Source organism: Hippocampus zosterae, chromosome 21, assembly GCF_025434085.1.
Source record: "Hippocampus zosterae strain Florida chromosome 21, ASM2543408v3, whole genome shotgun sequence".
Classification (NCBI taxonomy): Eukaryota; Metazoa; Chordata; class Actinopteri; order Syngnathiformes; family Syngnathidae; genus Hippocampus; species Hippocampus zosterae.
In genome coordinates this window covers 1,757,547-1,781,937 of record NC_067471.1, presented here as the reverse complement: position 1 = coordinate 1,781,937, position 24,391 = coordinate 1,757,547, and the positions used below count along the sequence as shown (strand labels likewise).

At 44.8% G+C, this 24,391-nt stretch overlaps 1 protein-coding gene and 1 long non-coding RNA gene across 5 annotated transcripts in view; one reads left to right on the top strand and one right to left on the bottom strand.

Moving 5' to 3' along the window:
* Nucleotides 1-24,391, bottom strand: part of LOC127593732 (uncharacterized) — a 31,986-nt gene that overhangs the window by 5,457 nt on the left and 2,138 nt on the right. Inside the window, exons 1-4 of one of the 4 annotated variants that reach the window (XR_007960482.1) lie at nucleotides 19,881-20,383; nucleotides 19,623-19,714; nucleotides 5,323-7,375; nucleotides 4,670-5,160 (exon numbers count right to left, since the gene is read on the bottom strand). Coding sequence is in view for 1 of the 4 variants with exons in the window: in XM_052055349.1 (XP_051911309.1) it covers nucleotides 8,597-8,953; nucleotides 19,623-19,714; nucleotides 19,881-19,885 (454 nt within the window). In the remaining 3 variants the exon portion in view is untranslated. Of the gene's footprint in view, nucleotides 1-4,669; nucleotides 5,161-5,322; nucleotides 7,376-7,602; nucleotides 7,708-7,842; nucleotides 8,132-8,596; nucleotides 8,954-19,622; nucleotides 19,715-19,880; nucleotides 20,384-24,391 lie in introns of those variants that run through there. The other 3 variants (XR_007960481.1, XM_052055349.1, XR_007960483.1) reach the window with 3 other exon arrangements.
* LOC127593775 (uncharacterized) lies at nucleotides 19,192-21,177 on the top strand. The gene is made up of 2 exons (XR_007960502.1): nucleotides 19,192-19,446; nucleotides 20,382-21,177. It is a non-coding gene; the product is annotated as an uncharacterized LOC127593775 (long non-coding RNA).

The following is a 24,391-nucleotide window of genomic DNA, read 5'->3' as shown; positions in this document are numbered from 1 at the left end:
CTTATCAACAACCTCCCCAGTGCTGATTGTCTTTCTACAACAGATGAGTTTTTGACACACTACAATACAAACCTCCATAACATTCTCAATACCCTGGCCCCACTCAAAACCCGAACTGTCTCCTTCAACCAAACAGCACCCTGGTTTACCCCTACCCTCAGACAACTTAAATCAAAAGGCCGTCAACTTGAAAGATTATATAGAAAAACTGGACTCGCCATTCATAAAGAAATGTACACTACCCACTTTCTCCATTACAAGGACTCAATATCCAAAGCCAAATCAATCTTCTACTTCAACGAACGGCGACGGCTAATCGGCAAGGGAGAGCACCAGCTCGCGAGCCACCGAACGACAGCGAACGGCGAGAGAGAGTACCAGCTAGCGAGCCACCGAACGGCGGGTTACCGGGCGACGGCGAATCGACGAGGGAGAGCACCAGCTAGCGAGCCACCAAACGACGGCGAACGGCGAGGGAGAGTACCAGCTAGCGAGCCACCGAACGGCGAGCTACCGGGCAACGGCGAATCGGCGAGGGTGAGCACCAGCGAGCGAGCCACCGAATGACGGCGAACGGCGAGAGAGAGCACGAACCAACTCGCTCAACGGTGGAAGCCAAACGACCTATTGCTCGCCAAACGATCTGCTGCATGCTAAACCTGCTGCTAGCCAAACCACCCGCTGCTAGCCAAACCACTCGCTGCTAGCCAGACCACCCACTGCTAGCTAAAACACCAGTCGACCTACACCATACTCTACGCATGCCTCCTCTTGCCTCTACGTCCGGCTGCAGCAGCTGCATCCGCCTTGCCAAAAAGATTGCTGAACTGGAGCAGAGAATCTCCACACTTCACTATATCCGAGATGCTGAGCTGCAGATGGACACAATCATCTTCGGTCCTGGACAACCAGAGTTGCCATCTTTCACCGACACAGCTGCTGCCGCCAAACCTGCTTCTCCCACAGTTGACAAGACCACCACTCCTGATCCCGCACCCGAAGACTCCCTGCCACTCGTCGATCCAGATGACACCTGGGCACGACTAGGTGCCAAGCCCAGGTTCATGTCCAGCTCCACCCCCCACGAACCTGTGTCAGAAAATGCTGTCCACCCTTTCTCCTCCATTGCTCACCGCCGTTCTATCCCTCAGTTCACTCCGGCCCCGCAGCGCACTGCCCTGGTCTACTCCCGCACACTTCCCCCTCCACTTCACCGCCACAGATTGAACCTGCGCCAGGATCCACTCTCCCTTCACCCACCCCTGCCTGTCCACTTCGCCCCCTTTTTCCTCCGACCACCCTGATTGTTGGTGACTCCATAACCCGAATCCTCAGATTCTTCAACGCAACAACACACTGCTTCCCCGGAGCCACTGTTCCCATCATCCTCGCAAAACTCCCCAGCCTGCTTCATCTACTCCCACCATCTGTCCATCGAATTATTGTACATGTAGGCTGCGTTGATGCATCCCACCGGCAGTCAGAAATTACCAAAGGTCACTTCAACAAACTTCTTCAGTTCCTTAAGTTTAAACATGAGAATTGACATGACCAAACCTTTTGTGTTTATCCTCATGTGTCTTGAAGACGTCAGTGAAGATGTTGGTCCTGGGCAGCAGGAGCCAGATTCCCCCCCCACCCACATTAAAAAGTAGGACGAAGGGCACCCTCACATCAAAGAGGAGAAGGAAGAGAACCTTCACACCAAGGGGAATGAGGGAAATCCTCCTTACATCAATGAGAAGGAGGAGCAAAATATCTACAAGCTGCCATTGACTGGTGGACCTTTAAAAAGTGAAGATGAGAGTCAAAGTGAAGCGAGCAGAGGGGCGAGGCCTCAGACAGCAGCTCATTTAAACACATGACATCACAGGTTGATGGAGGATCACAAGCAGACGGCCTCCAATCTCCACCATCAGGTGGTGATGACATAACGGCACACTCTACTAAGACTGATGATAAATCATCTGGGCCTGATGTGACATGTGAAACTGGCAAACGCTGTAAATGTCCCCAATGTGGGAAAAGTTATGCTTATGCGAGCAGTTTGAAGAGTCATAGGATTTGCCACACTGATGAGAAACCTTATACCTGCTCAATCTGTGGCCAAAGATTCTCTCATAAGGAAATCTTAAAAATACACACAAGAACCCACACTGGTGAGAAAGCTTTTTCGTGCTCACTGTGTGGCTGAACATTCTCTCAGACGGGAACCTTAAAAAACACTCAAGAACACACACTGGTGAGAAACCTTTTGCCTGCTTGGTGTGTGGGCAAATATTCTCCCGGAAGGAAAGCTTAAAATGTCACACAAGAACCCATACTGTTGAGAAACCTTTTGCCTGCTCAGTTTGTGGCCCATTATTCTCTGAGAAGCGAAACTTAAAAATACACACAAGCGCTCACACTGGTGAGAAACCTTTTGCCTGTTCAGATTGTGGCCAAAGATTCTCCCTTAAGGAAAGCTTAACAATACACACAAGAACCCACACTGGTGAGAAACCTTTTTCGTGCTCACTGTGTGGCCGAACATTCTCTCAGACGGGAACCTTAAAAAAACACTCAAGAACACACACTGGTGAGAAGCCTTTTGCCTGCTTGGTGTGTGGGCAAAGATTCTCCCGGAAGGAAAGCTTAAAATGTGACACAAGAACCCATACTGTTGAGAAACCGTTTGCCTGCTCAGTTTGTGGCCCATTATTCTCTGAGAAGCGAAACTTAAAAATGCACACAAGAGCTCACACTGGTGAGAAACCTTTTGCCTGTTCAGATTGTGGCCAAAGATTCTCCCTTAAGGAAAGCTTAACAATGCACACAAGAACCCATACTGGTGAGAAACCTTATGCCTGCTCAATCTGTGGCCAAAGATTCTCTTTGTGAGAGACCTTATTATTAATAGCACTGCAATTTATCCATTTTGTATTTATATTGAACTTAAGTGAATGGTGTTTGTTTGTTTTTTCTTCTTTCTTCTTTCTACCCACATTCTTGCTGCTGGAGGCTGTAAATTTCCCCAGTGTGGGACAAATAAAGGATATCTTATGCCTGCTCAATCTGTGGCCAAAGATTTGCCCATAAGATAGATCCTGGTTGTGTGGATCAGGGAGTCCATGTCCCCTTCGCTCTTAGAATACAGCTTTATGTCATCCATGTAGAGGAGGTGACTGATCGTAGCTCCATTTCTGAGGCGGTATCCATAGCCTGTCTTTGTGATTACTTGGCTTAGGGGGTTCAGTCCTATGCAGAACAGCAGTGGGGAGAGTGCATCACCTTGGTATATGCCACATTTGATGGACACTTGGATAAGTGGCTTGCCATTGGCTTCAAGTGTGGTTTTCCACATCCTCATCGAGTTCGCAACGAAGGCTCTTAGGGTCCTGTTCACCTTATACAACTCCAAGTATTCAGTGATCCATGTATGTGGCATCGGAAATGTCGACTGGAGAGATATTCTTGTCATATGTCCTCATCTCTGCACTGCGCCGCCGCAGGTGTTGCGGATCATGGACGATCATCACACTTGGACGGTGCTCAATTTGAATGTTTGAAACCTTTTAAAGTCTTTATGTTGCACTTAGTAGACCATAAAAAAAGCCGACAGTGGCCAGAGTTTGTTTATGGTAACGATATATGTGCCATTGGGATTTCTGGAAGCACTCGTTTCATTTGTGTTAACAAGCTTTGCACGCATCAAACAAAAGTCCCCACTCGGCCACTCCACACTCCACTCCACACTCCCTTGCAAAATTGAATACTTGAACTTTGTAATATTATGACCAAACACAAAAAACAGACACCGTGAAATGCATTTTCCGGCCGAGCTGAGCATGTTTTCTTCGTTCGAATGTATCTTCATAGGAATGAGTTGTGTGATCAAATTAATGGTAATTTAGGCTTCAGGAGGTCATCCTAAACTTAATACATGTTGAAATGTGTTCATAAGTCCTTTGGTTTAGTTGTGACACTGAATTTGAGTTTTATTGCTTTAAATGCATTTTCAGGCCGAGCTGAGCACGTTTTCTGAGTTTGAATGTATCTTCACAGGACTGAGTTGTGTGATCAAATTAATGGTCATTTAGGCATCAGGAGGTCAACCTGAACTAAATACATGTTGAAATGTGTTCATAAGTCCTTTGGTTTAGTCGTGACACTCGATTTGAGTTTTTATTGCTCTAAATGCATTTTCAGGCCGAGCTGAGCACGTTTTCTGAGATTGAATGTATTAAGATATCCTTTTATTTGTCCCGCAATGGGGACACCAAATCAGTTGCAAGCATTTTTGGTGGTGCGATTAAAATTAAAGTCAATGCAGTGGATGCGGTGGGATGCGGATGCATGGTGGATGACACGTTTGGAGCGTCGGGAAGTGTGCATGCGGCCCAAAAATCCACTCATTTGGTCGATTTTTGTGAGTGAGGGGGTTGGCATAGCTCATGGTATTTTGGTCTGTACGAATTCACATCGTTGCGCATGACACCATCATGAATCAAGTGAGGTGGAAAGTTCGCAACAGATTTGGTGTGCACGCAGGTGATTGGAGAATAGATGGATGACTAAACATTGGACAAAGGGAATGTATTGCTCTAATGATTAAAGGCAAGGGCTAATTGTCAACACTTATGTGGTAGGAATGGTTAAGTGTACCTGGGAAAAGCATAAAGTTGCAATATACACCTCTGTATTGATTTATTGCACTTTTATGGCAAAAATTCTCGATCGAATGGGCACATTCGTACATGATGCTAATCATGCGTGACATTATGATACTGCTGGTCCGTGAATTAGTTTAAACACAGCGATTGTTCAATTTCACTTTGTCGATGTTGTTTTTATTTTTATCTTTCCACTGAGCAATCTGATGTGTGCATCATCGCGCTAAATGCAAAACCTTGAGTGTGGGCGCTTATGATGTGTCGATGCGATCTTCTGCTTTCTGCGCCGCGTCAGTCTTTTCTCTCTCACTTCCTCATGGACACACACCAAAAACAGATAGTGAGACTCAGAAACACATCATTATTTGCCATCATACATTTTTAACTGTTACCTGAGACATGATTATATGAGGCAGCACTGACACAGAAGCCATTATATTGTGAAAACATAAAAAAATTGCAATAAAGCAAATTGAAAACGTACAAATGAAAATGAATTAACGATCTACTCATCCACAATGTGACATTTTTCAACACGACGAAATAAAACAATGCGAAAAGAAAGACATTTTTCATATAATAAAAATGTATAAATCCTAGCCAACACATTAACTTAAGTAAAAACAAAATCTCAAAACCAAAACAAACAACAAAAATAAAGATTATTAACAAGACTTACAACATTTTCACTTGATATTTCACTCCAACAAAGAAAAATAGAATCCGAGCAACCTTGCAAAACGCTGCATTGAATTCAGCCATCCTTGGAGCATGAACTGATTAAGTCTGCTCAGATAAGAAGCCAAAACTTCACTGATGACTGCTCATCTCACCAACACACTTGTGATTCTTAACCTGATACTTCCACGAGAAGCTTTTGCCACAAATTGAGCAGGAAAAGGTTTTCTCACCGATGTGTCTTTTTTTATGACGCTTTAAAGATATCTTGTGAGAGAATCTTTGGCCACAGACTGTGCATGAAAAAGGTTTTTCACCAGTGTGGGTTCTTGTGTGTATTTTTAAGCTTCCCCTCAGAGAGAATCTTTTGTCACAAACTGTGCAGGCAAAAGGTTTCTCACCAGTGTGGGTTCTTGTGTGTCTTTTTAAGCTTCCCTTCTCAGAGAATCTTTGACCACAAACTGTGCAGGAAAAAGGCTTCTCATCAGGGTGTGTTCTTGTGTGTTCAGTCAATTGTTCCTTTGTCAAGTACCTTTTGTTACAAACTGAGCAGACAAAAGGTTTCTCACCAGTGTGCGTTCTCATGTGTGCTGTCAAATATCCCTTCAGGGAGAATCTTTTATCACAGACTGAGCACGGAAAAGGTTTCTCATCAGTGTGTGTGTTTATATGACGTTTTAAGTGTTGTTTCCAAGAGAATCTTTGGCCACAAACTGAGCAGGCAAAGGGTTTCTCACCAGTGTGTGTTCTTGTGTGTATTGTTAAGCCTCCCTTCTGCGAGAATCTTTGTCCACAAACTGAGCAGGTAAAGGGTTTCTCACCAGTGTGTGTTCTGGTGTGCAATTTTAAGCTTCCCTTCTGAGAAAATCTTTGTCCACAAACTGAGCAGGTAAAAGGTTTCTCACCAGTATGTGTTCTTGTGTGTAATTTTAAGCTTCCCTTCTCGGAGAATCTTTGACCACAAACTGAGCAAGGAAAGGGTTTTTCCCCAGTGTGGATTCTTGTGTGCGTTTTTAAATGTCCCTTATGAGAGAATCTTTGGCCACAAACGGAACAGACAAAAGGTTTCTCACCAGTGTGGGTTCTTGTGTGTATTTTTAACTGCCCCTTATCAAAGAATATTTGGTTACAAACTGAACAGGCAAAAGGTTTCTCACTAGTGTGCGTTTTCATGTGTATTTTTAAGGTTCGCTTCTCAGAGAACCTTTGGTCACAAACTGAACAGGCAAAAGGTTTCTCACCAGTGTGTCTTCTCATGTGTCTTTTTAAGTATCCCTTCTCTGAGAAATTTTGGCCACAAACTGAGCAGGCAAAAGGTTTCTCACCAGTATGGGTTCTTGTGTGACATTTTAAGCTTTCCTTCCGGGTGAATCTTTGCTCACACACCAAGCAGACATAAGGTTTCTCACCAGTGTGTGTTCTTATGTGTTTTTTTAAGGTTCCCTTCTGAGAGAATCTTCGGCCACATAATGAGCATGGATAAGGTTTCTCAATACAATGGCAAATCATATGCCTCTTCAAACTGCTGGCACAAGCATACGTTTTCCCACACTGCGAACATTTCCAGCGTTTGTCAGTTTCACATGTCATATCACCTTCATATGCTTTAGCATCAGTCTCAGTAGAGCATGGAGTCATGTCTTCACCACCCGATGGTGGAGCTAAGAGACCATCTGCAAATGATCCTCCATCACTTTCTGATGTCACGTGATGACATGAGCTGCTGCCTGGAGGCCCCACCCCTCTGCTCGCTTCACTTTGGCCCTCATCTTCACTTTTTAAAGGGACAGCAGTCAAAGACAACTTGCATACATTCTGCTCCTCATCCTCAGCTTTGATGTGGAGAAGCTTTTCTTCATATCCCTTGGTTTGGAGGAGCTCTTCCTTCTCTTTGATGTGAGTGTGCCCTTCGTCCTCCTTTTTCATGAGCAGGGGGTCTGCCTCCTCCATTTTTTGACTGCAGGGGCGCTCTTCATCATCCACTTCCTTCTTAATGTGGGTGGACTCTGGCTCCTGCCACCCAGTACAAACATCTTCACTGACATCTTCAAGACAAGAAAATAGAGAAAAAAGGTTTGGCAAAGTGAATTCTCATGGTGTAGCTTTACATGACAGATTATTGTTTATATTTGTACTTGTGGTTAATTGTAATTTAAGGTCAGTGCAATGAAAAAGGTAATTCAACTCGTAACATTTATTGGCTAGCTGATGTGATTTAATTTGGCCACATTGAGACAAAAACAAATGTTATTGAAAGACCAGGGAAAAAAACCTTTTCCATCTATCCATTTTCTAATCTGCTCATCCTCACAAGTGCTGTGGGTAATGCTGGAGCCTATCCCAGATGACTTCGGATGGATTGCGGGTACACCCTGAACTAGTCACAGGGCACACATGGTGCATCACACCATATACAGTACATGGTGTGGGGGAACATTCTTGTTAGTTTTTCAAAAATACAAGGTTCATGGCGGCTGTGAGAGGACGTTGCCTCCATTTCTGGCATACACACCGGCTGACCTCTTCCACATTCACACATGCCCTTCATGGAAGCACCATGGCGGCATACGCAGCGGTCAGCTGGTCAAGCTAAAATAGGAACCGAAACACGCTTTGAGCTCTGCTCATTCCCGAATGCAAGGAATTACTCCATCGTGGCGTGGCCCTGGACCCTGACGCCCCATGCTCGATACCAGTTGTTCGCTCCCTGCGTAGCGCCACGACATTATTGCCGTCCACGGCACCTTTGACGAGGGGTCCATCTTCAGATTTTGACGGAATTTTCCTTAGCTTGGCGATCAAAAGGGGCATCCACTGCCATTTTTTGCTGCCAGAAGCATTGCTTGTCTGTCTTTGCTGTTGTATAAATTCTTTTTGTTCCAGGTACAGCACTTTGTATCCAGCAAGGGTTGTTTTAAAGTCCTCTATAAATATAGTTGAGTGAAGTTAAGAGCATGCAAACTCCACAAAGGAAGGCTGGACCCGGAATGTATGCCTGCACCTCTGCATTGTGAGGCGGACACGTTAACCAGTCTTCCACCGTGTGGCCACAAAACTTTATCGAGATGACAAATGTGTTCATTGAAAATTTGACCGAGGATCAGACTTACAATTGAGTTTTGCGTGTTTTTGAGGTTATTCCCTCTGGATGGGTCTATTTTTAACAATGTGGTGTTGATTTTATCATGTATAGCCATAAATAATTTGTGGTGGAGCCAATTTCACGATCTTCCCCAATGGTGCTGTGCGGTGTGGTGGAAGCATACCTAAGACGCTGTTCACTTGTGACCCTTCACAGTGGCCACCATCACCTTTTGTTGTCGTGTGTTGACTTGAAATTCTGCTGCTTAGAGGCCGCGCCCCTCTGCTCGGTTCACTTTGCCCCTCATCTTCAATTTTTAAAGGGATACCAGTCGATAACAACTTGCAAATGTACTTCTTCTCCTCCTCTTTGATGTAGGGAGGCTTTCCTTCATCCTCCTTGGTGCGGAGGTGTTCTTCCTCCTCTTCTTTGATGTGAGTGTGCCCTTCATCATCCTTTTCTTGAATGCAAGGACACCGTTCATCCTCCACTTCTTCCTTAATGTGGGGGTACTCTGGCTCCTGCTGCCTGGGACCAGCGTCTTCAAGACCCATGAAGATAAACACAAAAGGTTTGGTCATGTAAATTTTCATCTTTAAACTTTGGATTTGCGCATGATTCTTTAAATTTATACCAATGGTTGATTGGTGTTTGAAGCTCTTACAATAAATGGGTAAAAAGGTGTTCAGCGTTGTTCCTGCGTTCAAAATTGGATTGCGGCCACCCCCAGCCAGATTGATTGAGATCACTCAACACAGCGTGGAGCTCCAGCTGTGCTGCAGCTTTGTATTTTAATTGCATTTGCAGAACAGCGACTATGGAAGCGCGATATCAACAGAAGTGGACGGAAAAGACCAAGATGGCATCCTAGTTGGCAGTCGCCGGCAAATGTGCTTCAAGAGCTTTACTTTTTTTTGCTGTTTTTGTCTTTTTTTTGTCACATTGTGTTTGTTGTTACTTCCTGTGGACCCGATGTGGACCGTTTTTAGCATTTTTGGCCACGTCATTCGTCAAAGGAGAGGTGGTAGCGCCTTCTCGTCAGTACTCGGTGGCTGAGCTCCTTCGGCTCCGCTTCCAATGGCTGGGCCCTCCTCCTGCTCTACACGTGCTCCCGGACATCGTTCGCTTTCCTGCTCGGAAATACATTCATCGTGGGTCTCGTCTGGGCTTCTGCCTCAACCGATCCAACACCATCACCTCCCTTCTGGTCTTCCTCCCATCGGCCATCCAGAAACGCCGGCCGATCCATCGACCATCGTGCAGCGAGACTGCCGCCGTCAACTTTGGGCTACTTAACATCCCTTCGCTTACTGGGAAGGGTAATCTCATTCAAGATATCCTCACGAACCGTAAGCTTGACATTCTTTGCTTAAATGAAACCTGGCAAACTACCGGGTACTTCTCACAGCTGAACGATTCCACTCCCCCGGGATTTGTTTACATTTCCAAGCCCCGCGAGTCTGGTCGCGGAGGAGGTCTCGCGATACTATACCGCGAGAAGTGGAAAATACTCCCGGTTTCTCTCCCTCCACTTTCCTCCTTTGAATGCCTTGCCTGTCAAATATCCGGATCCATTCCCATGATTATTGCCACAGTGTACCGCTCCCCCAAACCCCACCGCGACTTCTTAAATGAAGTATCTGCTGTCCTCACCCATCTCTCCTCTATGTCACCAAATGTAATAATCCTGGGAGATTTTAATATACATATGGACAACACTGCTCTTCCTCTCACCATTGACTTCACTTCTTCACTTAACAGCTTTGGTTTTGATCAATTTGTAGGTTTTCCCACACACATCAAAGGTCACACCCTGGATCTGATCTGCTGCTCTGGTATTTGCCCCTCCAACTGTACTGCTGACGAACTTCCAATAACGGACCACTTCCTTATCTCATTCAACATCACGCTCCAGCTCTCAACTGCCAAATCACCCCGGACTATCATTTACCGTAATATTAAAGACATCAACATTGACTCCCTCATTGCATGGCTGACCACCCTGACTCCGGACATTGATTCCACTCCAGATGATTTGGTTTTCCAATATAACTCTGGTCTCATCAGCATCCTCAATACGCTCGCCCCTGTCAAGTCCCGCTCTGTCCTTTTTACTCGGTGTGCCCATTGGTTCACCCCTCATCTCCGTTCCTTGAAATCCCAAGCCCGGCAGCTTGAGAGACTTTATAGGAAAACCGATCTCACTGCTCACAAGGACATCTATGCAGCTCAACTATCCCTCTACAAGGATTCCATCTCTCAAGCAAAATCACATTACTACTCTGGACTCATCTGCTCCAATGCTGGAAATACAAAAAGACTCTCTTTTCCCTTTTGGAACAGAATCACTCAACCCCCTGACTCCCTACCACATCACTTTTATTCTCGTGACACCTGCAACACACTTTTTCAATGAAAAAAATCAACAGAATCCATCAGCATCTGGGCTCTTCTGTACCTTTCCCCTCCTCTGACCTTCTCACCCCTTGCAAACTGTTCTCTTCTTTTGAACTCCCCCATCTCTCATTAATTTCAAACGTCATCATTAACTCCAAGACTTCCTCCTGTCCGCTCGATCCCCTCCCCACAGTTCTGGTCAAATCCTGCCTACCCTCTCTGCTTCCCTTCATCTCGGCCATTATCCATTCCTCTCTGTCGACTGGAATTGTTCCTGTGCTCTTCAAAATTGCAGCTGTCACCCCAATTCTGAAAAAAAAAAAAAAAACACGGTTCTGATCCCAATGACTTCAATAACCTACGCCCCATTTCCCATCTTCCCTTCATTTCGAAAATTCTGGAGAAAACTGTCGCCTCTCAGCTCCACTCCCACCTCACCGACAGTAGTCTTTATGAACAATTCCAGTCCGGCTTCCGTCCCCGTCACAGTACTGAAACAGCCCTCATAAAAATCACAAACGATCTTCTCATGGCAGCAGACTCTGGCCTAATCTCCATCCTCATCCTCCTTGACCTGAGTGCAGCCTTCGACACAATCTCTCACCCCATCCTCCTCAACAGACTCTCTACCATAGGCATCACCAACACCCCTCCAACATTGGTTCCACTCATATCTAACTGCCCGCTCTCAGTTCATTCAACTTGATTCTTTCATTTCACAATCCCTCCCCGTCTCTTCTGGTGTTCCCCTGGGTTCTGTCCTAGGTCCGCTCCTTTTCATTGTCTACCTCCTTCCGCTCGTAAACATTTTCCGCAAATTTGGCTTACACTTTCACTGCTTTGCGGATGACACCCAGCTCTACCTCTCCAGCAAACCCGACGCTTCTCTCCCACCCTCATCCCTCTCAGAAATCAAATATTGGTTCACCCATAATTTCCGCAAGCTAAACAGCAATAAAAAAAGAACTCCTACTCGTCGGTACCAAATCCACTCTAAACAAAGCCGACAGTTTCTCATTCACAATTGACAATGCCACTATATCTCCTTCCCCCCAGGTGAAGAGTCTGGGTGTCATCCTTGACAGTTCACTATCCTTTCACTCCCACATCAATAACATTACCCGGTCCGCTCATTTCCACCTTCGCAATATAAACCGCCTCCGTCCCTCACTCACTCCTCACACCACTGCTATCCTTGTTCACAGTCTCGTCACTTCTCGTATTGACTACTGTAACTCAATCCTCTTCGGTGTACATAAAAAATTTCTCCATAAACTTCAACTTGTTCAGAATTCAGCAGCCCGGATCATCACGAGAACCCCCTCCTTCCAACATATCACCCCCATCCTCCGACAGCTCCACTGGCTTCCTGTCAAACTTAGAATCAACTTCAAAATACTTCTCTATACATTCAAAGCCATCCATAACCTTGCGGCCCCCTATCTGTCAGATCTTCAAATCTCCATTCCATCTCGCTCACTCAGGTCCCCATCCTCCCTCCACCTTTTTCTACCCTCTGCCCGTCTCAGTACAATGGGGTGCAGAGCCTTCAGTCGCTCTGCCCCCAAACTCTGGAACTCACTTCCTCCCAACATTTATAATACTGACTCTCTTTCCATATTCAAAACCCAGCTCAAAACCCACCTATTCAGACTTGCCTACCCGCCTTAAATCTTTCTTTTTTCGTTTATTATTTTATCTGTGTTTTACTATTGCTCTTGGTTGTACAGTGTCCTTGAGTGTTATGAAAGGCGCTTGCAAATGTGGTGTATTATTATTATTATAAATCAGTAACAAAGATGGTAGAAAAAAAGATGGAAGAAAGCACTAAACAGTAAAACCAAGGTCAAATCTAGGTCATGCTGAGTCAAATGCCAAAGAATTCAAGTGAGTTTTGAGGCAGGTTTTAAAGATGGTTAGCAAGGGGGCTTGCCGAATGTTCAGTGGAAGGTCATTCCAGAGAGAGGGACCAGCAATGGAAAAGGCTCGATCCCCTCTGAGCCTCAGTTTAGTTCTTGGAACTTCTAATAATGTCTGGTCCGCAGACCTGAGGCAGGTGTGTGGGGGCAGATGAGCTTAGAGAGGTAAGGTGGCGTCATTTAGAGATTTGAAAACAAATAATAGGATCTTGAAAAGAACTCTAAAATGTATAGGGAGCCAGTGAAGGTATGCCAGAGTGGGAGTGATGTTCTCCCTCTTACGAGTACTAGTCAAGAGGCGAGCAGCAGCATTCTGGACCAGCTGGAGACGCTTGATGTAGAATTGGCTGACTCCAAAGTAAAGGGCATTGCAGTAATCGAGCCGGGATGTGACGAAGGCATGAATAATAATAATAATACATTTTATTTATAAGCACCTTTCAAGACACCCAAGGACACTTTACAATAACAAAAAACACAAAACAATACGGGTTGAGCAGCGGCAGCCAAAACGCGCCAGCGTTCACTCAACCCGAAGGTCAGAAAGAAACCACAGGGGAGGGAGAGAGGGAGAAAAAAACCCACGCTCGAACTACCCTCATTTGGAGGATAATTTGAGTGAGGCAAAAAAACTCCTGCACAAGCATATGACAGTTACAACAGGTCACAAGACATAAACAATGAAGACGTCACCGTCTTCATTGCTAGTCCCCCACCATTAGCCCCTCCCTCATACATTCTCTTGATTCACCGTCTTAAGTGGCCTTAATGAGAAAGCGTCTTTTTTGCTTAGTGTGACATAGACCTGACAGTCATCTGCATAGCAGTGGAAGGAAATACCATGTTTCCTTAAGATGGAACCCAATGGGAGCAGGTACAGTGAGAACAACAGAGGCCCCAGAATTGAGCCCCGTGGAACACCACACGACAGAGGAGCAGTACGTGACTATTTGACTGCTTGTGTTTTTTGCACCTGTAATGGGCAGCACCTTTCACAGCCATTTTGTTTAGTGGAGATGTTAGCACTGTTGGACAGTCTGCGCTGGTGTGGTTAGATGAATGGCTCGTGGTGCCAAGGATGAGGAGAGAGGTGCATCGGTGCTGAGTATGGATGCATATTTGGAACTGAGAGTCACCGCTTCGAATTGAAACAGATTTACATGGAACAGGAGAAGTAATCCAATCTTTTTTTTTGTCAATGGATGCGACAGTTTCTTGATTACTTTCAAACTTAGCTTGGAGCAGACGTGTGCATATTTTGAGCATGACGTCGCTGATCCACGAGTACAGGGGTGTTAAATTCATTTTTTTGTGGGTCATATTTTAGTTACTGTTTCTCTCGGAGGATCATTATGACTGAAACCATATAATGAAGTCAAAATAACGGTTTACTCCACTTTTGTTTAAGTTACTGTCATGGTGGGTTTGGTTACAAGAAAATCCTTACAACACCCTTCCTCAACTAGCGGACCGCGATCCACGACCGGACCGCCGACCTCCTCTGTCCGGACCCTTGGAAAATTGTATAAAATAATAAATTATAAAGTTATTTTTACATTAGATTTTAGATTTTTGGACTATAATCTGCGCATTACCGCAATCGCTTGTTAAAATTATCCGTTGTATTCTTTGCGTGCACTAACAGATGTAATGCAGAGGACCGCAGCAGCGCGATTGTGTGTGTGTGTGTGTATAATGTTTGACTAACTGGAGACCCTGGTTGAGCAGGGCATGTCGGCGATAACAATGCGCTGATTGGCTCCTCTGAACTTAAGGTGTGCCCATACATAAGCGTCAGCACGCGTCTATCCCAATACACAAGCATTCAAAATGAATGATTGTGTCAGAAAACAGACACATGCGCGACGCCACAGTGTGCTCACAGCTTCAGCCCAGGAGAGCCGCACACAAACAACTAGATAAGACGAATCGCGGGAGGTTTCCATTGTGTGCACTTTTGCTCCCGTCTACCCGGGGATCTTTGCAGCTGTTTAACAGCAGAACACCGCAACATGGTAAATGAACATCAGAATGGCGTCTTCAAATAATATTTGCATGCCTCAGACATTGCATTCACCTTTAGTGGAAGAACAGCACTGCACATTCTTGTGCTCCCTTGTGTCAGTATTTAAAATGGTTCTGAACTCCTCTTCCGATATATTTTTCAGTGATTTCAGAGGGGATGTGAAAAGGGGAATTGTACAAATGAATTGTTTTCATGTTTAGTATTTATTTTGGTAAAATTAGTATTTTGTTTAGTTTTTGTTAAATTAAGGGAAAAAAGACAACTACTGAGCGGGAGATGAGTATGGTTGCTATAGCTACACAAGGTAACGACCCTACAATAGAATGTGTTTATTATAGCAAAGCAAGGTAGCTGCCCTGAAATGGTCATTAAGATAGGCAGAACATATAGCGCAGCAAGTTAGCTGTCCTGAGATGGTCATTGTTGAGATTAGCAGAACATAGCAAAGCAAGTTAGCTGTCCTGAAATGGTCATTGTTCAGACCAGCAAAATGCCTGTCGTCTGCCCAGCAAAAATCATCGCTAGGTGGCTACGCATACGGATATGGTTAAAACCACCAGCAATCACACAAAGGCCCAGTAGGGGCCCCTATTATATTTTTATAAACAGAACAACTGTGATACCATTATCATCCATAAACCAAGTTGTGAAGTAATTATAGATACCATTAAAATCTAGCTAACGAAGAAAGCCACAGCCAATCAGAATTACACAACGCAGTATGACACCATTAAGTTAACAAACAATCGTAGAAACTAACCAATGAAATGAGAGGGCTTGCCCCTCACATCGCCATAAAACCTGTGTGTATTCCCGGGAGAAGTTTTCCGATGTGCACATCTGTACCTCTCTGGGTTTTGATTGAATAAACTCGTTTGCGACCAGCCTGCACCTCGGCCTCTGGACTTACGGTAGTTTGTTTTTGGACTTCGAACGATCTCGGCTTCAAGCTCTTAGAAACTTCTGGTGTGTCCCCTGATCTGCGGCTCAACTAAGAAACCTCTCTTCGCTTATCTTGTGTCGGCCCACCGGATCCTTCAGCTGACGCCCGGTAAGAGGCGGGACGCCTTGGCCTCCGGGAGAAGGCGGGGGGGGGGGGGGGGGGGGGGGGGCTGGCTGAGGGCCGACACATCACTTGGCTTGACCATACTAAATGGGCATATAGCCCTGCTCCCCATGACCGCTGTGCATGGAACTGGACCTTGGTCTTATTAAAAAAGAAAAAAAAAGTGGACCTACTGCATTTCTAGTTGAGGACCACTGGCTTACAATATCCTTGTTATTTATTGCAGATGAGAATTTGAAATTTTTGAGAAAGATTTTAGTTCACATTTTATTTGCTTTTGCGGGCAACAGAAACGTAGGTGACGGGCCAGACCTGGACCCAGGGCCTTGAAAATGACACGTGTGCACTCATCAAAGGACACGTTGATTCTCTCATCTTTCATTTAGAACTGCTTCAAACAAAAAGCATATGACGGAAAAGTGGTTCCGATTGCACGACTGTCTGTGTTTTTATATTATGTGTTGAGTTTCTTATTTTACTTCATGTTAACTGTTTTGTAAAGCACTTTGTTACAGCTGCAGCTGTTGTGAAAGCGCTGTACAGTAATCCCTCGTTTATCGCGGGGGTTACGTTCCAAAAAGAACCAGTGATAAGAGAAATCCCAGAAATAGGATTTATGAAAAAAAAGCAAAAAAAATGTGACGGACCAAATTTCAATACAGCACATTTGACAATAAAGTTGTACTTGGTACTTGATAGTCAGCTTTATTTTTTACAGTTATTGTACAATACTGAACTATGTATACAATGCGGAGGCAATTGCTCTAAGACCACAAGGGAAGCTCAGGTTCCCCTAAAATGTCAAAAAGTAAGTGATCAAATAGACTGTATGTGTGTACGTACAATTGTGTGGACATGTCATTGACTAAATATGTGCTACAACGCGCTCCACTTTTGTTCCGAATCAGCTGCTTATTACTGGTTATATGACGTGACTCTCTTCTCATTCATTCCCACAGCTTCACGGTGCTTTAAACTTTTGGATGCCGAGCGTCGACCGCGCGGACGCTGGGCGTCGAGAGAGTTCAGTGTAGGTTGTCCCAATGCATTGAAACGAGATGAGTCATTGGATAAATGCTGGTTTTGTCCCTCCCATTGGACGCTCAGCGTCTCTGGGAGTCTATGGACAGTGGGCGTTTTTAGGCTGGCCAGGAAGCTCGGCTTTCTGCATGATGATTGGATGATCTGTCTGAGGCTGAATCTCTTTTTTATTAACAGCGAAATGAGCCAATGACCGATCTTATGGTGAAGGTAACCTTGTCATTTTTTTAATAGGAACGGAGAGTAGAATTCACGTATAAATAAACGGACACATTTTATGATGTAGGCCGAAATTGAGCTTCCCCTCCTTGACAGAGCAGCATCCGCCACTGATACAATGAAACCAAAGACCAAAAATTTGCAAAGGTAAATTTGGCAAGCTGTACAGAGACGAGTTGCGGAGACTGTTCACGTCGGTCAGTGCCTTAGACAATCAGGATGCAGAATGCAATTCATTCTTTAAAAGCATAAAAAACATGCACTAAAAAAATCTGCGAAACAGTGAAGTCACGTTCGAGCAAGGGATCATTGTATAAATAAAGATATACTGTATTGTATTGCATTTTTCCCCCCCACGGGTCAGTGCTATGCGGTGTCCTTTTTTTCCCCTGCCGGACGGTAGAAACAGGTAAATATTGCCAATGTTTTTTTTGTATTTAAGAATCTGTGATTACTAAAATAAAAGTTTCTTCGTGACAAAGTGACATTTATGAATTTTAATGTTGCAGATATGGCAGGGAAGATCATACACTTTTTTGAAAAAGCGTTAACAGAGAAGAAAAATTACCGCTACTGGCGGTGACAATGTCATAATTCATGGTGGTGACAACATGGGGAAATTTGGTTTGAAAACCCGGTGATGAGTGGGCGAGGCTACATAAATACCGTTTCCAATTAGGAGCATCACAACGCAAAGCAAACGTTTACATGAGTGAAATATTATTTTGTTGTTCCTTTAAAAAACCCATAACCCAGTTGAAAATAAATCATCTTAAAAAGAACAAGAAAATGGACAGGGAGCCAGTGAAGGGATGCCAGAGAAGGAAAATTGTCAAGAGGGAAGCAGCAGCATTCTGGACCAACTGAAAATGTTTAATGGAGCATTGGTTGACTCCAAAGTATTACAATAATCCAGGCGAGATGTGACGAAAACATGAATTATAGTTTTAAAGTGCTCTTGAGAAAAGAGAGGCTTTACTTTTCCCAGCTGCCTAAGATGAAAGAAGCTGGAGTTGACAGCAGCACCAATTTGCCAGTCGAATTTAAAATCAATGTCCAGTTTAAGAGTCAAGTTTGAGATGGCTTAAGATAAGAAGCCAGGGGGTCCCAAATCCCCAAGATGGGATGAAATTCAAGAAATTCTGTGACATCCAGGTCTTGATTTCCTCCAGACAGGATAAAAGTGGCCACACTTTGCTTCTTTTTTTGCATAGCAGGAAGTGGTCTAGAAATAACGTGTTATTGATAGTAATAGTGTTATTTATTTATTACACAATCATTGTTAAAAATCAGTCAAATTATGGGTTAGTTACGTCAACACAAATATTGTCAATCAATATTCACTCTCCTTAATTATTCTGCTTGGGTTTAAAATTAAAGGATTGAAACGATCTGAATATCATTCATTCATCTTCCGAACCGCTTGATCCTCACTAGGGTCGCGGGGGGTGCTGGAGCCTATCCCAGCTGTCTTCGGGCAGAAGGCGGGGGACACCCAGAATCGGTTGCCAGCCAATCGCAGGGCACACAGAAATGAACAACCATTCGCACTCACGCTCACACCTAGGGACAATTTGGAGTGTTCAATCAGCCTGCCACGCATGTTTATGGAATATGGGAGGAAACCGGAGCACCCGGAGAAAACCCGCGCAGGCCCGGGGAGAACATGCAAACTCCACACAGGGAGGCCGGAGCTGGAATCGAACCCGGTACCTCTGCACTGCAAAGCCGACGTGCTAACCACTGGACTACCGGGCCGCCAATCTGAATATCGTATAAATCAATTAAAGAGTGCTCCATTTATGATTAGATTTCAACAAATCAGTATTTACAGCAAAAATCACCACGTCATAGTGATTTGGATACAAGTCAGAAATGGTTTTACAAGGATGTTCTACCCATGCAATTGACCAACATTTTTTTTTTGCTCTTTTCACCGTAATTTCAAAAGAAACAAATTCCATCATACTGTCAAAAACAGATGTCAAGCCACTGTAATGTAATCAAAATGTAATTTTTTTGCCGAAACTGCTGAACAATCTTTACACTTGAAAACACACCACACACATACACACACACACTCACACACACATGTAAACAGAAAATCCCTCTCCAAGCAGAGGGAATAAAAGCGCTATTTTGCCGTGATTTCAGTCAATCCAGTGTTGCTGGTTGTCATGAAAAGTGCTTAAATTTTCAAAAATAGAATAAAAGTTAACCTGCAAAGTGATGCTCTTCTTTCTTGTTTAGTTAAATAAACTCTTAAGGACCTTAAATGACAAATTATTTTCATGATACAGTATTTGTCAAATTGGAAGATCTCGCAGCGGAGTGTCGAACCAGCAGCCATATTGGTTACATTTTGGGTATGGCGAGACATCAATGAAACATTACTAAACCGTAATCTGAGCAAATGTGTTATTTGAGTATTGTGTATAAAAGTGGTAGCCCATCGCGTCGATCGGCGACCAAAAATTAGCTCTCACTTTCAAAATCGTTGGTGACCCCTGCAATAAAGCGAAAGAACGAGACGAGGCCAAACCTGCTATGGTCCAGCCAACTCGGGACTTCTCCAAAACAGCGTCGTTGTCCTCTTTTGCTCCGAAGAAATCATCCTCGTAATCTGCTGTCCTCCTGTACAACATTTTCACACGATTGATTGCAACCATTCTCATTCAATCTTGAACTGTGCTGGACGACGAAACGCGTCTCTTTGTTTAGCGGTTAGCAAGCGAGGCTAAGTAAGTTAGTCAAAAAAGCTTGAGCGAATTTATCGTCCAGTAAGAAATGATGGACCTACTGCATCGAGGCTGCGGTGAGTTCGGTTGTAATTCAGAAGAGAGAATGGGATTTCCAAGGGTTTAATCTTTTTTTTCTTTTTGTACCGTGCATATCGGTAGCTTATTCTGCTAATTCACGGGCTGCAGCACCGTTTACGGCAAATCGTTTAGGACAAACTTTGTCGCAACACAAACACGTTTCGGATTCTAATACGCATAAGTTAAGCGCGCTATGCGTGCGCTTATCTTGCGCCTGTAAACAGTGGATTCGTTATTCAGACATTATGTGTCACAATGATGGAATTATAACCGTCAAGGATATCGCCTCTGTACATGGCTATTCGTCTTCGACACAAGGTTTGTCCAAGTGGCATTGCCATAAATTCTCCCTGACGTTCTCTCGACTCGCCTGCTTACACCCGCTGCACAGCATTTTCCAGAATGTTTTTGAAATGTACTCAAATGTCCCTCACTATTTTTCTACGCTAAAATACCTTATGTTATACCTTCTTTTCCTTAAGGTGCATGTTAAAGCTCCTCACTGTCGTCAAGCCACCCTCCCCATGAAGTTATACAAGGAGTAGATTTGGAGCTGCCATCTCCCGAAAAGCATGGCAAGTGTCCCATTCAACACTGGTGGCGCCGAATCTGCAGGGACGCCATCACCTCGTTGTACGACTTCCTGACTACCTATATGGTCATCGGCATTGTCCACACCTTTGGCGTGTTTTCCTTGATCTAAAAATTACTTTAACAAATTTTAAAAGGTGTGCAGTGTTCAAGTGGCTCTTATTTTTGCAGGAAAGCGATTTAGATATTTTCTTTTGCAGTGGCGATCTGCCAGTGTGCAACCAGAGGAAAATTCAAAAATATGGAGCTAAAAGTAAATTTATAGTTACATAACACATTTCATTCTCAACTGAAAAACCTCCACTTTATTCCGGGTCATAAATGCAGTTATCAGCATTTTTTTCTCCGCAGCCTATTTCAGTTAGTCCTGTTCTGATCTAAAAAAATATTGGGGGTGCCACGGCGGTCCACTGGTTGGGCTGTCTTCCTCAGTGCAGAGGTCCAGAAGTCAGGTTTTGGCCTTACTGTGTTAAGTTGGTTTGTTCTCACTCTCGTGGGTACGTTGTCCTCCCACATTCCAAAAGCATGCATGGCAGGTAATTGGAACACACAAGTTGTCATGTGTAATAAATAACGTTGAGCTTCTGCAATAATTTTGTGACTCTATTTACACTCACTTGTACAAAAATTCAGCAAAAAAATTGACTGATTTCAAAACAAGTGATCCATCAATTTGCTGTGTACAAGTATTTTTTTAAAATTTATTCAGCTTAGTTGTGTAACGTTCTTCCAGAGGAAGATGTAACTCCAAAATAGCCCGTGACAAAAATGAGTTTGACACCCCTGCGTCTCACTTGACCCTCAGTGTGATTGTTCGGCTTTGAATGGCCTGCGATTGGTTGTCAACCAGTTGAGGGTGTGCCCCGCATACTGCCCACAGACAGCCGGGATCGGCTCCAGCGCGAACCACGACCCTTGTATGTGAGCACAAAGCGAGCATTTCTGTCAGTGCAAATCAATTCAAGTCAAAGTCGATGAGCGCAGAGAAGAAGGGAGTGACATAAGGTGAAGCAGGTTTTGGACGACCATCTCTTGCAGCTCATCATCTTAGCCGGTGTTGGCCAGTTCGTCACCGCCTCCGTCTTGTTGGGGTCTGCTCTCAGTTTGCCCTGCTCAATAATAAACCCCTGAAAAGAGATGACGGGTACATGAAATTCACACTTCTCTGCCTGGACGAAGAGCCTGTTCTCTAATAAACGCTGTAACACCAGTCTGACGTGTTGCTTGTGTTCTTGTAACGACCGGGAGAAAATTAAAATATCATCAAGATAGACGAAGCAGAAGATGTTCAGCATGTCCCTTAATACGTCATTGATCAGGCTTTGGAATACGGCGGGAGCATTTGTCAGCCCGAAGGGCATGACTAAATATTCGAAATGACCCAGCGGGGTCTTAAAAGCAGTCTTCCATTCGTCACCTTCCCGGATGCGGACCAAATGGTAAGCACTGCGTAAATCTAACTTCGAGAATATAGTGGCTGTTTGCAAAGGAGCGAAGGCGGAGTCCAACAATGGCAGCGGATACTTATTTTTGATTGTGATGTCATTCAACCCACGATAATCCACACACGGTCGCAGGGTCTTGTCTTTCTTCCCCACAAAGAAAAATCCCGCACCCAACGGTGATCGCGATGGTCTAATTAGACCTGCCGCGAGCGATCTGTTTATGTACTCCGTTAGTGCCTCTCGTTCGGGTTGGGACACCTGACATAGCCGTGAATTCGGCAACGGAGCGCCTGCCTGCAGGTCTATGGTGCAGTCGTAGGGACGCAACGAGCTTGCACGATCCTTGCTGAACACTTGTCGTAGGTCATGATAGCAATCTGGCACTCCGTCAAGGCAGATAGTTTCGGGGGAGTCGTCACCGGCACGTTCGTGCTCCCCTACGGCTGATCCTAAACAATGTTCGTAACAGTACCGGCTCCAACTCTCGATTGCCGGGCACTCTCAGGAAATCACGGGGTTGTGAGTCTTGAGCCAGGGCAAACCGAGAACAACCGGAGCGGCTCGAGACCGCATTAAATAAAACCGTCGATGCTCGACATGGTTTCCGGATAATTGGAGCCTTAGTGACTCTGTTCTTTGCGTTACGACCGCCAGGAGGCGTCCATCGAGATCACAAACCCGCTTCTTATCGGCCAACTTCTCGACATAACAACCCAAGTCAGAAGCGAAGTCGGTGTCCATAAAACAACCATCAGCCCCCGAGTCTATCAGAGCCCTAACCCGCTGCGACCGGGACCCCCCCATATATCTCGCCTTGGAGTTCCAGTCTCCTGGGGTTCCCGGCCAGGAGTCGGCTCGCCGAGGCACGGGAGGCTCTGCGCGGGGTCATGACTCACAACTCTCGGTGAACAAGGATGGTGGAGGTTCCGGACGGCTGGTAGCAGCATGATGTCCTTGTTGACCGCTGTCAGACCAAGCACGATCGTTGAACCGGCGCCTTCTCCAGTCCGATCCAGAGCTTTCGCCACCCAGCTGCATCGGCTCCTCCTCGGTGGCAACATTCCGGAATCGGGGGTGATCTCCGGGTCCTGCTGCTCGAAGCGTCCCACGGTCTTCCCGGCGGTACGTGTCACGCCGGGACGGGAAACGATCACCTCCCCGCTCCCGGTTTCTCTCTCTCAGGCGGTTGTCCAACCGTAGGGAGAGCTCGATTAACTCCTCCAGGTCGGAGATGTGGTCGCGGGTCGCCAGTTCATCCTTGAGCTGGGTGTTTAAGCCGCGACGAAACAGTCCACACAGCGCCCGGTCACCGTAGCCACTCTGGGCGGCCAAAATCCGGAACTCGATCGAGTAGTCCGCCACCGATCGCCTCCCCTGGTGGAGTTCGAGTCTCTCTGCCTCTCTGTCCCACACTCACCACAAACAGATACTCGCTGTGACTCAGAAACACAGTATTATTTGCAGTCATACATTTTCAACTACTGTATTACCTTAACTATGATGATATGAGGCAGCCTTGACACAAAAGCAAGTGTGTTGTGAATACATGAAAAACTGTGAAAAAGTAATATGAAAGCGTCTTCATGAAAATCCCTTCACTTTCAATTCATCCACAACACTATGATGTCAAATAAAAAAATAAATAAATGAAATAAAATGCATTTTCTTTTAAAAAAAAAGGGTCTAAATATGATCAAACACACTAACTGTAGTACAACTAAATTTCATACCCAAAACTCAATGCAAATAAAAAAATCTCAACAAACTGACAATTCACAATATATTCACACAACAAACACAAACATTTCTTTCATTGAGGAACCTTGCAAGATGCTGCATAGAATTCAGTCATCCTTGGAGCATGAAGTGATGAAGCCTAATCAGATGAGAAACCAAAGCTTCATTGATGAGTGTGTTGGTGCATTGCAACACACTCATGGTTCTTCGCCTGATATTTCCACGAAAAGCTTTGGCAACAATTTGAGCAGGCAAAGGGTTTCTCACCAGTGTGTGTTTTTGTGTGAATTAAGTTTTCCTTATGTGAGAATCTTTGACCAAAAACTGAACAAGCAAAAGGCTTCTCACCAGTGGGGGTTCTGGTGTGACCTTTTAAGGCTCCCTTCTGAGTAAATCTTTGACCACAAACTGAGGAGGCAAAGGGTTTCTCACCAGTGTGTGTTCTGATGTGCTTCGTTAAGGTTCCCTTCTGAGAGAATCTTTTATCACAGACTGAGCAAGCAAAAGGCTTCTCACCAGTGTGGGTTCTTGTGTGAATTCTTAAGCTTTCCTTACGTGAGAATCTTTGACCACAGACTGAGCAGAAAATAGGTTGATCACCAGTATGGGTTTTTGTGTGGTTTGATAACTGTCTCTTATGACAGAATCTCTGGCCACAAACTGAGCAGACAAAGGGTTTCCAACCAGTGTGTGTTCTGATGTGGACTTTTAAGATTCCC